Consider the following 16,164-nt stretch of genomic DNA (forward strand, 5'->3'; position numbering starts at 1 on the left):
GAGTTGGGTGCTGTGGAATTGGTGAGAGTAACCAGAAGTGGTCTTGTGATAATTGTTTGGGTTTCTGCTGGTCAGAGGGAGAAGGCGCTCCATGTTAAATGAATGGGGGACAAGAAATGTGAATTGTGGGTAAGCAGAAGAAGTCTACCAACTGAAGGGGAAGATTCCTGGTGTTTGTGATGCTTGTCGTTTGGTGCGACTCAGACATGGTGATATGAGTGGTGAAAGAGTCATTCTGTTCTTTCGAGTTTTGATGAGTCTTTGCCCGACAAAGTGATGTTAGGATATAAGTTATCCTGTACGTGCTTTAGTGTCCCGAATACATTGTTGTTACAGGTGTCAAGCTTATGGGCATGTGGCAGCAGTGTGTAGGAGGGGAGGTGTGAAAAGGGCATGAGACAAAGAATGTGTGGCATTGGGGGAAAGTAGTGGTATGTGTTAATTGTAGGGATGCCCATGGGGCTGGGGATCAGAAATGTCACATGCGAGAGAAGCAGGTTGATGTTTCCAGGGTTAGGCGTGCAGAAGTTGTCATATGCTGAGGCAGGGAAGAAAGTAGAGGAACATGAGTCAAGGGGGAGGGATCCTGAGAGGAGTGGTGTGAGTAGATCTGTACCAGTACAGAGAGATAGGCCAACAAGTGATATGTTTCCGTAAGATTGTATTTTTAGCAATGGTTACTTCAGGGATAGAACGAAAGCTGCAGAGATATTTGGGTGTGCGAGACTTGACATCAGGAGAGTTACAGGGTGCGTTACGTTGTAGTGTCCCATCCTGTCAGATTGTTGGCCTGAGGTAGGACTAAATAGATTGGATGCAGAATTACAATCTGCTGCAGCAGATACCACTTCCTACAGGTAACACACAGGAATGGATGAGCACACAAACGGTCATCATTTCTGCATAGAAAGGTTTAGTCTGCACCGATAATCTTATGAGATATTTGTGTATGTGTGAGGTAAGCGTGCAGAGTGAATGTTTCCCATTATGCTCTGTTAGAGGGTATGTATCTGAAGGTGCTAACCTGTGTGTGGGAGGTGAGGATGCAGACTGTCATACCCTCTGTCCTCTTTGAAGGGGTTAGTGTGTGAGGGCTCTAACATGCTGCTTCTGACGCTGCTCCCTCTGAGGAAGAACGTCCTGAAAAAACATGGCCTTCCCCTCCTTTCACCAGGACACACACTTCTCAACCTCTACATACTGTGTGTGTGTGTCAGTTGTTTTAGTCTGCCCTACTCATAACTCATGGAAGTGTGTTTTGTTGCGCAATAAGTTACCCGTTTGTGAGCGGACCAAGTAATTGGGCGTCACTAAAGCGGAAAGGTGGAATAAACGAGTCAGGAGTAGGTTTTGATTGAACACAGTTCTCTATTGAGGGCATTTGGTCAACAAACACTCCAACATAAACCAATAAAAATCTCCCAAGGAAAAAACATACATCTTCTCCAGATCAAACAGGAATACAATAAGATTATCTTTAAACTACAACAAAAGTCACAGGATTGTCACCGTCTTAGTGGTTCTTCATGGATAGCTCCTCTGTCTTGGTGGCCATCTTCCAGAGTTTCTCCCCTTTCTCTGCTGGTTCCATTCTCTCTCTTATAGGGGAAGGAGAATATGTCATTAGTACCGTCAGCTGTGCTTAATTGCCTCTGGTTACTTTGTCTCCCATGCCTTGTTGGGCGACTATCCGTGAGCCCAGCCTGCCCTCTGGTGGTCCTTCCACATGTTCCACGAAGTTGATGTGTGTTCTCAGTTGTTTGATTTAATCTCGTTCCCAGACACTTCCGACCAAGTGCCCTGGTGGGCCAACACGTCAAACTGTGGTCAGTGAGCTGGGGTGCAGACATCAGATAGTGGTGTTTGGGGTGGAGAGGACGGTGGACTCAGTGGAGGACATCCCAGCCACTTGGCAGTGTTGGCACTGTTTACTTCCTGCCTGACGAGTCAGAGGACATAACTTCTCCTTATACAATCAATCAAGCAAAATTATATATATTTTTTTTACATCAGCAGGTGTCACAAAGTGTTTTTACAGTAAGCCGGCCTACACCAGGGGAACCCGGGATATACAGGGTACCACTGCTTCTGCCATCTCTTTCTACATGTGTGATGTCATATCATGTTCCTGCTTAGGCACCAGGCCAGCTGAATGCAGGTGTGTTCTCCTGTCAACACGAGGCTCCTGTGCTCACTCCCCAAATACACACCGACATACACAGAACACAGACTATTATGAATGTTCCACCTATTTAAATGTTGTGTGTGTCAGAGTTGAGGGACAATAAGCCAATGTTTGAGAAGAGGGATCTGGTGTGTGAGGAGGACATGCAGATGCACTCCAAGTTCCTGGACAGAAATGTTATATTGGTGTTTCCCTACACTCTACCATTACCCCCTACTCTTTCATAGCCCCTTCTTAAACCACTAACCCCTAAGTTTCCAACATGGCCTGACGTGCGTGTTACAGGAGGAGTTGAAGGCGGAACATGTCTCGTACCTGCGACAGCACCAGGAGCTCCGTGCCACGATGTCCGACTTCTTGCAGTTCCTGTTTCAGCAAAGAACCAAGCAATGTCTTCATGTTCGCCAGCAAGGACTTCTCTCCTCTTCGCCTCCTGCGGACCCCATGGGGGGCACCTTCAACACCTCATTATCTTGAGGACACACACCGTGGCTGCATCTCAATAGTCTGGTAGCTTCCTCCCACAGGCACTATAGTGAGGACAATACTCTTCTGGTTAGCACTTGACATTAGTATGTACAGAGGCCCTCAATCATCAAATATGAATGCTTTTGTGGATATTTTGTGTTTTATTTTGTGGTACTGTTTTTGTTTGTATGAGCTGCACTGAAATACATTTCAATCAACTGTTGATATGGCAACCGCAAGAGTTAGTTATGTCAGTTGGTGTGAATAAAATAATACATTATGTTTTCCATGATTTTTCTGTTAAGAACTTTATCCTTGAGTGTGATAACGTCAGTAACTACTGCTCTGCTGTGATCACCTCATAAATGTGTAAGAACAAAGGTATAAATGAAAGTCATGTTATGTCTATATGATCTGGTTAGAAATGGAACACTTTGCTGAGCCTACTTTCAACTGGGCTTGACCAAATGAGTCAGGACAACATGGTTTGGATTTCCTTTCAACTTTAACACCTAGTTCTAATTCAACCACAAAGGACTGAAGACAATGCAATTTGTAAGTCGCTCTGGATAAGAGCGTCTGCTAAATGACTTAAATGTAAATGTAAATGAGCCTGTCTTGGGGGGGAGAGCTGAAAAAGTTAAGGGCTTGTTGCTGCCTTGTGCTCCACAGGGTGCAAAGTACTATACTTTCTTTAGTCCTTGTCTCTAATGCTGATAAGCCTATGTGTAACACATGTCCTGTTGGTTGTGGAAGGACTATCGGCTAAATGAAATTCAAATGACAAAAGATTACAGTAGGACCTACCCACTGCTTGCAGTGTGGCAGTCAGTGAGAATGTCAGAGATCAGCCACCTCTGCATACAGCACAGGAAAACGTGTCCTTCAGAACCTGCCGCTGAAGGATTTGCAGGTGGAGCGTGGTCAGCTGCTGCACAGAGGCCACCGCAGGAAGGGAGTCAGCTGCAAGAACCACTTTATCTTGCTATAAATCCTCTCTAGGAAAAAGGCCTCTTCCTCCCTGCAGCTTAAAATAGATTGAAAGAAAAATTGAGATGCAGGGCAACATCTGAATGTCATGTCCTTGTAAATCAAGAAAGCAGTCATTTACTGCCACACATCAGCTTGGCAGCAAACTAAACCCAATTTTTCACACAACCCTTACTTCTTACATCTAAGCTCCATTGCCTTATCCACATACCAACATATTAGTATTGACACAATCCAGTCTAGACCATAGATATGACATTATTTATTGACCATAGGGGCTTATTTGCAGATAAATTGTTTCTTTATATAACATGCATACCTACAATAACCCTACTCTTTAAGAACCCATAGCTGGGGAAGTGGTTGGGCGGGTTCACATGCCAGTGGGCATGCACTTTACACCTCTGTAGCCCACTGCTGTTCCCGAAAGATCGCAAGCAGTTTAGCCTGAGTCATACATTAGCTCGTTGCATATGTGTTGCCATGAGGAGGCACTGCAAGGGTCTTGGTAATGGAGAGCGTACTGGCAAGGGCAGGCTTACTACATCTACTTTCAAGCTGTGTCCCTTGGCTACTGCATGTGATGCACTACTTAAACCGTGGTAGAACCACCAACACACAACTCACAAAGTAGGGATACAAATCTGTTGTACAGCGGAGAGACATTTATTTTGGAAATGATACTCACTTTTGCAGCACAAGACATGCTATGAATAAGATTGACTAGGGATAGCAGGAAGAGGATAAGTGGTAGTATGAAGTTGGATGTAGGAGTGTTGAACATGTCCTACATGTACTGTATCTCTGCTGACTTCAAATGGTTATCTTAACATGGCTTACTTTTTGGTGGACCATATTATTATTTTGCAGGAAAATGAATACCCAATCACTTGGCAGAGGTGATTGGGTATTTAATAATACAGTAAACTACAATGATGGTCCATTTCAAGAGGTCCCGGGATACCTTGTAAACACAACAGAGATACTTGCTGCTAGTTAGTGCTGCCATGTGGTTTAGTGGCAACTCTGTTTTATTTTATATACTGTATATGTTTTTTAAATTGTATTTCTGTGATATACAAGTAAAACAGCTCCATCAGTGAAGGTACCTCAGAGGAGGAAAGGGAGGACCATCCTCCTCATTGAATTTCATAACAATAAAAATAGTGAAACATTAAAAGTTGTCCTTTTTAGATTAAACTTTAGAAAATATATTCACATGTCCCCAAGTAATTGATTAAAACACATTGTTTTGCAATGAAGGTCTACAGTAACCTCAACTACACTCTGTAGGGTAGCCCCACGGTGTAGCCGGAGGACAGCTAGTTTCCGTCTCCCTCTGGGTACAATGACTTACAAAACCTAGGAGGCTCATGCTTCTCACCCCCTTCCATAGACTTAAACAGTAATTATGACAACTTCCGGAGGACGTCCTCCAACCTATCAGAGCTCTTGCAGCAGGAACTGACATGTTATCCACCCAATCAAAGGATCAGAATGAATCTAGTACTGAAAGTATAAGCCACAGCGAGCTAGCACTGCATTGCATAAAATCTGGTGAGTGGTTGACTCACAGAAAGACAGTAGTTGAACAGTTAACAAATACATTTCTTTAAAATGAAGGAGAAGCAAGAGAGAGAAAGCTAGCTATATTTTGTTGTATTCTTTTCACTTTCACATAGCTAGCAAATGCAGCTAATGTTAGCCTACTCAAACACCCGGCTCAAACAGAGAGGGATACTGTGTTAGCTAACTGGCTCTGGCTATCCAACACAGAAATGCTTCTAAGTCAAGGTAAGCTTTTGGTTTTATTAATTTATTGCCACCGGGGCCCGCCGGTGTAAATGCTAAACTGCTTGCTGACTGTACACTGTACTGCATGATTGTAGCGGGTTTACACACATGTTAGTTCTAGTAGTTATGTTGACTATGATGTTAGCTAATAAAGAGACAACAATGTAGGCTGTGTGTAGCGGTTAGCGGTTATGATATGAAGGTTTGGCTTGGAAAGGTTTTTTCACCTAGTCCACAAGTGAAGGGAAAAGGTGAGAAGAGGAGAGCACTTAGATACGAGAAGGAATTATATAACGATACAATGATCATGCTTTTTGTATGTGGCTGCTATGAAAGTGAAATGTGTTTGCATGAAATCAGGGGTGTATTCATTTAGCCGATTCTGTTCAAAACGTTTCTTAAACGGAAGCAAACAGAATGAAACGGGGATAAACGTACCTGAATTTGTCCAATAGAAACTCTCATATGCAACTGTTGGACTAATCATTACACCCTAGATCATCTAGATGCAGGAAAGAGTGTGCAAGGCAGTATTGAATGTCTGCCACCTTGATTACTCAAATGTTCTCTTGACCTGTGCACCTACGTTGTAAACTTTAATTCATAGGCTAGGTTGTAGCAACCTCATGATGGGTATAGGGAACATTTGAGTGTCATGCAGTAGCCTAAACCCATTGACGTTACATTGAGCTGGGTGAATGGAATATGAATGATAGTCATCCAATATGCTGTAACACAATTAAGGCCATGCTCCTAAAAACAATAATCGCCCTCCCTCATCTTAAACGTCACCAACTGCCACTGACCTCCATACACTAACACCAATGTGTAAAACATTTTAGACAGTTTACAGAACCAAGACCTACATTTCACTTAAGACATTAACAATTAACAACAAGGTGCCTAGGACAGACAAGCAAATAGGTCAAGTTCTGAGACAGGGAAAGACAGAGAGAGAGAGTACGTGAAGGGGTTGAATTGATCAATTGGAGATGAGATTCAGATGGGCTATTAATGTATTTCAGACTTTAATGAATGCAGCTGTTTGATGGGTTGTTGACATTGCGATTTGTTCAATGTCTACATATTCAACGATCAGTTTGTGCCAATTCTGTATGGAGTTGTTATTTTAGTTTCGAAAGATGCATTTCTTCTCCAGAGCAAAATATTTCCAGAGAAGTTTGTTTTGTTGGGGTAGAAGATCAAGGTTGTCCAGGTCACCAAGGTGACAAAAGCCCTGTTTATACCTGGTTCTAACATGCATCCATTGTCCTGATCTAGTCCACATTCTGATTGTAGCCACATTTCCAGACAGGTAGGTGTAGATGATTAAAAGATGCATTTGTGGTCTGACTGTGATCTGCCTGACAACCTCCGGAGGTAGTCACGAGGTAGTCAGACATGCAAGTGTCGACGGATCTGGACAGTGAAACCAATTAAATCATCATTATCCCTCGCCTTCTAAAATCATTGACAGGTGGCACCATTGACTTATGGCATCAATATAAATATGATTTTGAAATAATATCTGTCAAATAATTTGCTGTAACCCTGCAATGACACAGGAATTGAAAGTGGTGGCTGGCTGGCTGGTTGGCTGCACTGCAAGAATGTTTGATCTGACTGTATTTTTTCTTGATGTGATGTTGTTTGACTTGAACTTGTTTGTTTTGTTAATATGTTAAATGTTTGTTTATATTTATTTATGTTGTTTATATTTTACAACAAAAACATTTAGTTGTTAGTAAATGCATTGAGATCTGTAAATTGATGAATCCTTGACCATCTTTGCCAGCTGTCCGATTGAATTAATTGATATGTGTTGGGAGTCAGCGGAGTCTGGTGGGAGGAGCTATAGGAGGACGGGCTTATTGTAATGGCGGAAATGGAATAAATGGTAGGAAGTCAAACATGTGGTTTCCATGTTTGATACCATTCCATACATTCCATTCCAGCCATTACAATCAATCACATTTATTTATAAAGCCCTTTTTACATCAGCCGATGTCACAAAGTCCTATACAGAAACCCAGCCCAAAACCTCAAACAGCAAGCAATGCAGATGTAGAAGCACGGTGGCTAGGAAGAACTCCCTAGAAAGGCAGAACAATGAGCCCCTCCTGCTATAGCGCCTCCCACCAGCCTCCACTGTTGGGAGTATACATGAGTATACCAAGTAAATCAGGGCAGAAAAGTTATCCAAACAATAGCACTACTTTCATTTGTAACTTTATTCTTACAAATGTATGGGGTGATCACATCAGAGCAAAAGCAAAGCAGCAGGATAGAGTTCTTACTAGAAATGTTGATGGGAGATTGAGGAAAAAACAAACAATTTAATACATTTTAGAATAAGGCTGTAACGTAACAAAATGTGGGAGAAGTCAAGGGGTCTGAATACTTTCCGAATGCTGTGATCATATACAAATAATAAGAATTGATTGGGTTTACGGCTCCCGAGTGATGTAGCAGTCTAAGGCACTGCATCTCAGTGCTAGAGGCGTCACTACAGACTCTGGTTCGATTCCAGGCTGTATCACAACCGGCCGTGATTGGGAGTCACATAGGGCGGTGCACAATTGGCCCAGTGTCGTCTGTAAATAATAATGTATTTTTAACTGAGTTGCCTAGTTAAATTAATGTCAAATAAATATAGCACTTTACCAATAGAGGCACTCAAAGCACTTTACAATACTCACCTCATCCACCATCAATGTGTAGCACCCACCTTGTTGATGCACAACGACAATTGTTGTGCCAGAACTCTCACCACACATCAGCTATCAGGTGGAAGGGTGAGGAGTGATATATGGCATTTAGGGATGAATAGGTGGCCATGATAGAATGTGGCCAGGTTGGGAATTTAGCCATGACACCGGGGTGAACACCCCTAATCTTACAATAAACGGCATGGGATTTTGAATGACTACAGAGAGTTAGGACACCCGTTTTAACGTCCCAACCCGAAAGACGGCACCCTACGCAGGACAATGTTCCCAAATGTAATCAAGGTTTGAAATGATTATGTTTTATTATATCTGTTTAAGCTTCTTGCGGTCAGTTTGCAGTCAAATTATTTGATTTATTATTATGTTCCATACTTGAAGTACCATCTGCGTGAATGCAGCTTTCTCAAGCTTCTGTTATTCCAAAACACTCCATTTTATAACTGCCTTTTTGTATAATGTTAATATTATTATTTTTAACTAGGCAAGTCAGTTCATCTTATTTACAATGACGACCTACCCCGGACAGACCTGGACGACGCTGGGGCAATTATGCGCTGCCAAATGGAACTCCCAATCACGGCCGGATGTGATAAGGACTAGATTTTTGCTTGTATCCTTATTCCTTTTATTGTACTTAGTCTGTGTGGTGCCGTTTTTTGGTTGTCTATGTAACCCCTGTTAAAAGAAAATAACATTATAATAAAAAGATAATTACAAATAAAAGAACACAGCTAGCACACATCCTGTTGCAGTCCCTCTTCTAAGTAATAAAGTATTGTGGATGACATAAGAAACATTAATTCATGCATTCGAAATGATTATCCGTCGTAGTTGTTTAAATTCGGATAGTGATTGATCGGTTCGTACACGGATCAAACGTGTTAACTGAAAAAACATTTGTATGGGTGTTTTCAAGCCCAAAATGCTTGCTTGCTACACCAAAGAAAGCAAAGAATAGAAACTGGTTACACCATGTACATTTGTGTCATCTGCAGGTCAGTGAAGCGTAACGCACAACCTGGGAACAAAGTTCATCTGCTGTAATTTATGTAACAAAATCTGTCATCTCAACATACGGGTTTATTATACTGTTATTTTAAGGCGATATTATCTATGGCTGGGAGGCATTCCAAACCGACCAATCAGTGTCAAACAACATATATTTTCTACCTCTTTTCGGGTAGATTGGTGCAATGGGACTTGTTATACAACTACTGAAGGAACTTTCTTAACTCGATGGCGCATCACCAGGGTCAGCTTTAACTGCAGTCTATCGTTTGGTTTTTAATATTGCATAAACATATTTTTAAAGGATTTCTTAGATAATGTTTTCGAGGATTGCATCTGGCTCTCAGCCTCTTCGGTCGAATGTATTTTTTTCCAAGCCAGTAAAACTTTTGCAAACACCAAGGACAACTTTTCCTTCACAAGGCAGTTGGTGAGTAACCATGCAGAGAATATGCTCATCCGTGACTCGTGATCAGTATTTTTGTTATAGGCCTATGCGAAAATTGGTAACCTCGTGGGAAATAAACTCGAAATAGATTGCCACTACTTGTTACAATAAATGTTATCATTCAGTGTTCCAGTTGTTTGGGAAAAACAACCCCTATATGCAACTGCACAAAAATATTGATGTCACTTTTCATACTTAAACTGTTACCAAATTTGACCAAGTGAGTGTATAAAAACGGAATAATGCACTTGATTTATTCTCTGGAGACACCAAAGGTATTTGAGCTGCAGAAGTTTCAAGAATCCTCCCAACCCCAAATCGAGTGAATGTGCAATAGACCACACAGGCTTACAATCACAGATAATGAATTATTGTCGACTTGTTACGTGTGTATCTCCTAACTTCCAATATTTTCTCTTTGCTCTTTCATTTTAAATGGTTATTCAAGAATAGGGTGTAGATTAACCTTGGCTGCTATTGGATATGGTGGGGCATTTCCTCAGGCTCGCTCAGAAATAATATTTTAAGCAGATCTCAAAATGAAAGTATCATGTTTCAGCTGAGGGTGCTACCTCATTCGGAAAGCATTCAGAACCCTGGACTTTTTCTACATTTTGTTACGTTACAGCCTTATTCTAAAAGTGATTAAATCGTTTTTCCCCATATCAATTTACACACAATACCCCTAATGACAATGGAAAACACGTTTAGATTTGTATTAAAAATAAAAAACGCAAATATCACATTTACATTAGTATTCAGACCCTTATTTACTCAGAAGTACTGTTGAAGCACCTTTGGCAGCGATTAGACTCAAATATTCTTGGTTATGATGCTACAAGCTTGGCACACCTAAATTTGGGGAGTTTATCCCATTCTTCTCTGCAGATCATCTCAAACTCTGTCAGGTTGGATAGGGAGTGTTGCTGCACAGCTATTTTCAGGTCTCTCCAGAGTTCAATTCTGGGCTCAAGGACATTGAGACTTATCCAAAAGCCACTCCTGTGTTGTCTTGGCAGCGAGTTTAGGGTTGTTGTCCTGTTGGAAGGGGAACTTTCAACACTGTCTGAGGTCCTGAGCACTCTGGAGCAGGTTTTCATCAAGGATCTCTCTGTACTTTGCTCCATTCATCTTTCCCTCAATCCTGACCAGTGGCGACCCATCATTCAGGGCAGATGAGGCAGAGCCCCACCTGTTTTGAGCCCCACATTTTTTGCATAAAGAAAAATAGGATCATTGCACCATGATTGGCTCTGTCATGTCAATAATGTGGCCTTTAGTAAGGGTAGACATCAAGAATGTGAGCCCTTTGGGCCCTACCATAGACTTGGATTAGAAGTGCCCTTCCAATAAGGCTTAAGGTCATTGGCCACAGATAAAATTACATCAAATAACATATCAACAGTAGCTTTGATTGGACTGATCATGTCAACATCTTAGCTGGCAGTCATCAAGTCAAGTCAAGTCGACAATCTACTGGAGAATCCTTTTTAATCCTTGTCAGTTGAAGATAAATAATGAAGATAAATTATAGATCCACCTCTACGCAGACGACACCATGCTATATACTTCCGGCCCGTCCTTGGACACTGTGCTATCTAACCTCCAAACGAGCTTCAATGCCATACAACACTCCTTCCGTGGCCTCCCAACTGCTCTTAAACGCTAGTAAAACCAAATGCATGCTTTTCAACCAATCGCTGTCTGCACCCGCATGCCCGACTAGCATCACCACCCTGGATGGTTCCGACCTTGAATATGTGGACATCTATAAGTACCTAGGTGTCTGGCTAGACTGTAAACTCTCCTTCCAGACTCATATCAAACATCTCCAATCGAAAATCAAATCAAGAGTTGGCTTTCTATTCCGCAACAAAGCCTCCTTCACTCACGCCGCCAAACTTACCCTAGTAAAACTGACTATCCTACCAATCCTCGACTTCGGCGATGTCATCTACAAAATTGCTTCCAACACTCTACTCAGCAAACTGGATGCAGTTTACCACAGTGCCATCCATTTTGTCACTAAAGCACCTTATACCACCCACCACTGCGACTTGTATGCTCTAGTCGGCTGGCCCTCGCTACATATTCGTCGCCAGACCCACTGGCTCCAGGTCATCTACAAGGCCATGCTAGGTAAAGCTCCGCCTTATCTCAGTTCACTGGTCACGATGGCAACACCCATCCGTAGCACGCGCTCCAGCAGGTGTATCTCACTGATCATCCCTAAAGCCAACACCTCATTTGGCCGCCTTTCGCTCCAGTACTCTGCTGCCTGCGACTGGAACGAATTGCAAAAATCCCTGAAGTTGGAGACTTTTATCTCCCTCACCAACTTCAAACAACTGCTATCTGAGCAGCTAACCGATCGCTGCAGCTGTACATAGTCTATCGGTAAATAGCCCACCCATTTTCACCTACCTCATCCCCATACTGTTTTTATTTATTTACTTTTCTGCTCTTTTGCACACCAATATCTCTACCTGTACATGACCATCTGATCATTTATCACTCCAGTGTTAATCTGCAATATTGTAATTATTCGCCTACCTCCTCATGCCTTTTGCACACAATGTATATAGACTCCCCTTTTTTTCTACTGTGTTATTGACTTGTTAATTGTTTACTCCATGTGTAACTCTGTGTTGTCTGTTCACACTGCTATGCTTTATCTTGGCCAGGTCACAGTTACAAATGAGAACTTGTTCTCAACTAGCCTACCTGGTTAAATAAAGGTGAAATAAAAAAATAAAATAAAATAGATAAAACGAGTCGGTGCTCAGTGGACATAAACATTACACAACAAGTTGGAAATTGCAAATTCAACAATTTAGATGTATGGAAAGAATCAGTGACAGTGGCTACCCGCAAGCATTGCAACTGGGAAGTCAGACTGGGAAAATACATTTTGAATGGTCATCCAACTCGGAATTGTAAAATCTTTCTTTGATGACAAAATTTGCCAACGATGGATCACCGCGCACAACAAGGTGAGTCCAAAAATGTGTTATATGCTGCTGCATAAATGACGTAATATGCCAGGGAGATATGGTCAGCCATATCAGCTATGTTTAAAAAAAAAGGATTAATTGTTTCCCTGCCAGACAAGGCTCCACTGATAGCCATATGTAGTGGTGGTAAGGATTCACTCCATTGTGCTGGAAAGAAAGCTCTGCCGTTATAGTGCAATGAATATTTTGTGTAGTGGCTTTGCTGGCATGCATCTGAAATATATTTTTAGGGGAGTTTGCCCCACCAAAATGTACATGCTAAAATCGTCACTGATCCTGACTTGTCTCCCAGTCCCTGCTGCTGAAAAACATCCCCACAACCTGATGCCGACACCACCATGCTTCACCGTAGGGATGGTGCCAGGTTTCCTCCAGACATGACGCCTGGCATTCAGGCCAAAGAGTTCAATCTTTGTTTCATCAGACCAGAGAATCTTGTTTCTCATGGTCTGAGAGTCCTTTAGGTGGCTTTTAGCAAACTCCAAGCAGGCTATCATGCACCTTTTACTGAGGAGTGGCTTCCATCTGGCCACTCTATCATAAAGGCCTTATTGGTAGAGTGCTGCAGAGATGTTTGCCCTTCTGGAAGGTTCTCCCATCTCCACAAAGGAACTCTGGAGCTCTGTCAGAGTGACCATCGGGTTCTTGGTCACCTCCCTGACCAAAGCACTTCTCCCCAGATTGCTCAATTTGGCCGGGCGACCAGCTCAAGGAAGAGTCTTGGTGGTTCCAAACGTCTTCCATTTAAGATTTATGGAGGTCACTGTGTTCTTGGGGACCTTCAATGCTGCAGAAATGTTTTGGTACCCTTCCCCAGATCTGTGCCTCGACACAATCCTGACTCGGAGCTCTAATTCTTTCGACCTCATGACTTGGTTTTTGCGCTGCCATGAACTATCACATGTGGGACTATGGACAGGTGTGCCTTTCCAAGTTATGTCCAATCAATTGAATATACTACAGGTGGATTCCAATCAAGTTGTAGAAACATCTCAAGGATGATCAATGGAAACAAGATGCACCTGGGCTTAATTTCGAGTCTCATAGCAAATGGTCTGTATACTTATGTTCTGTTTTATTATTTGTAATAAATTTGCAAAAAAAATACTTTTTGCTTTGTCATTATGGGGTATTGTGTGTAGATTGATTCAATTTTTTATTTAATACATTTTACAGTAAGGCTGTAACGTACCAAAATGTGGAGAAGGGGAAGGGGTCTGAACTTTCTGAATGTGTACTGTAAGCTGTGTCAACACTTGGATGTGACTTCTACAAGAATACGAAGATCGCATTGTAGAGGCAGGTCTAGATGGACAAAAGTCGCGTTGTGGTCGGAATGTGTTCAGATCTGGCTGAGAAGGTGATCAGTCAAGCATTGTTTGCGGATTACTCCTGGGCAGCCTGGTCTCATAGACTAGAAATAACACAGGCCGTGTCTAGACTTGACAGTTCATGCAGCTTTAATATTTTATTATTATAATTTGTATATATTTTTTTATTTAACGAGGCAAGTCAGTTAAAACTTCTCTTGGAAATGTGGGACGCTAGCGTCCCACCTAACCAACAGCCAGTGAAATTGCAGGGGGCCAAATTCAAAACAGAAATCTCATAATTAAAATTCCTCAAACATACAGGTATTATACACCATTTTTTAAAGATAAAGTTCTCGTTAATCCAGCCACAGTGTCTGATTGCAAAAAGTCTTTACGGCGAAAGCACACCTTGCGATTATGTTAGGTCCGCGCCAAGTCACAGAAAAACATACAGCCATTTTCGGAGAAGGAGAGGTGTCACAAAACTCAGAAATAGCGTTATAAATATTCACTTACCTTTGCTCTTCATCGGAATGCACTCCTAGGAATCCCAGTTCCACAATAAATGTTTGTTTTGTTCGATAAAGTCCATTTATGTCCTAATACCTCCTTTTTGTTCAAGCGTTTAGCCCAGTAATCAAAATGCACAGTGCGCAAGCAATTAGTTCAGACAAAAGTCAAAAAAGTTATATTACAGTTTGTCAAACGATGTATAGAATCAATCTTTAGGATGTTTTTAACATAAATCTTCAATAATGTTTAAACTGGACAATTCCTTTGTCTTTAGAAATGAAAAGGAATGCTCTCACGGCCGCGTGCCTGACTGAGCTCATGGCATTCTGCCAGACCTCTTAGTCAAACAGCTCTTATTCTCTCACCCTTCACAGTAGAAGCCTGAAACAAGGTTCTGAAGAATGTTGACATCTAGTGGAAGCCTTAGGAAGTGCAATATGACCCCATAGACACTGTATATTGGATAGGCAAATACTTAACCTACAAACCTCAGATTTCCAACTTTGTGGTTGGATCTTTTCTCAGGTTTTTGCCTGCCACATGAGTTGTGTTATACTCCCAGACATCATTCAAACAGTTTTTGAAACTGCAGAGTGTTTTCTATCCAAATCTACTACTTATTTGCATAGTCTAGCTTTTGGGCCTGAGTAGCAGACAGTTTACTCTGGGCACCTTATTCATCCAAGCTACTCAATACTGCCCCCGTTCCCAAAGAAGAACAAATTCTTATTTACAGTGACGGCCTATTAGTATTCTGATCATTGAGTTTTGATCATGGAATTCCGAACACGTCATGCATCTACACCTACATTTAAATGTGTCTATGGTGTCTGGATGACCTTTTCCCGCAGTATATTCAAATGCCAGTATGCATTCTACAAGCAGTGGAACAGGCAAAATATGATAATCACACAACTGATGGCAGTAGCTAACTACTGTAGCTAGCAAGCAATGCAAAATAGATTGCAAAACGGTTGCTCAGTTGGTTGAGCATGTTGCTTGCAACTCCAGGGTTGTGGGTTCGATTCCCACGGCGTCCAGTATGAAAAAATCTATGCACTCGCTACTTTAAGTCGCTCTGGATAAGAGCGTCTGCTAAATGATACAAAAATAATACATTTTTCAAAATATTAGCTTGCTGGCCTGCATTTATGAGGTCAGCAAACACGGCCCTCATGCTAGGAACGTATTTCCCCCAATATTATAATAAAAAGGTGCCTCTCGGTCCCAAAACACATGTTTTTGGAGACTTGTGCGACGAGTGCTGACAACGTCGCCCACTGTGTGCATTTCCGTAGCCTGATTGCGTCCAGACTGAGGAGAAATCCGCACACAATGCATCCCTGACCACCACCTGAAGTGGTCAGCCAGATCTGAACACAATCGGACCACAAAGCGGCTTTTGTGCGCCTAGAATCGTCTTTTCAATGCGATCTTCATATTCTGATAGCAGAAGGCGCATGTAAGTATATCAAGTGTAGAGACGACCATAGTAAATGTAAATCTGGGATACTCCAAATTAGTTTTGTATGGTAACATAAGACAGAAGTTTACATACAGTAGGGCAGAAATAAAAGCAGGGTGGTTGTATAATGCGAACGTCTAGCAACCCAAAGTTTGAATGTTCGAATCTCATCATGGACAACTTTTATTATCTTTGCAACTACTTACTACGCAAACATCTAGCAAGGTTGCATGTTCG

At 41.9% G+C, this 16,164-nt stretch overlaps 1 protein-coding gene across 1 annotated transcript in view; it reads left to right on the forward strand.

Annotated features, from left to right (window-relative positions):
• The first annotated feature begins 9,204 nt into the window (after nucleotides 1–9,204).
• Nucleotides 9,205–16,164, forward strand: part of acsf2 (acyl-CoA synthetase family member 2) — a 38,996-nt gene continuing 32,036 nt past the window's right edge. Inside the window, exon 1 of the mRNA XM_064923992.1 lies at nucleotides 9,205–9,604. Coding sequence (XP_064780064.1) covers nucleotides 9,492–9,604 — 113 coding nt within the window. The 5' untranslated portion in view covers nucleotides 9,205–9,491. The remainder of the gene's footprint in view (nucleotides 9,605–16,164) is intronic.

This window comes from Oncorhynchus masou, chromosome 18, assembly GCF_036934945.1.
Source record: "Oncorhynchus masou masou isolate Uvic2021 chromosome 18, UVic_Omas_1.1, whole genome shotgun sequence".
Lineage (NCBI taxonomy): Eukaryota > Metazoa > Chordata > Actinopteri > Salmoniformes > Salmonidae > Oncorhynchus > Oncorhynchus masou.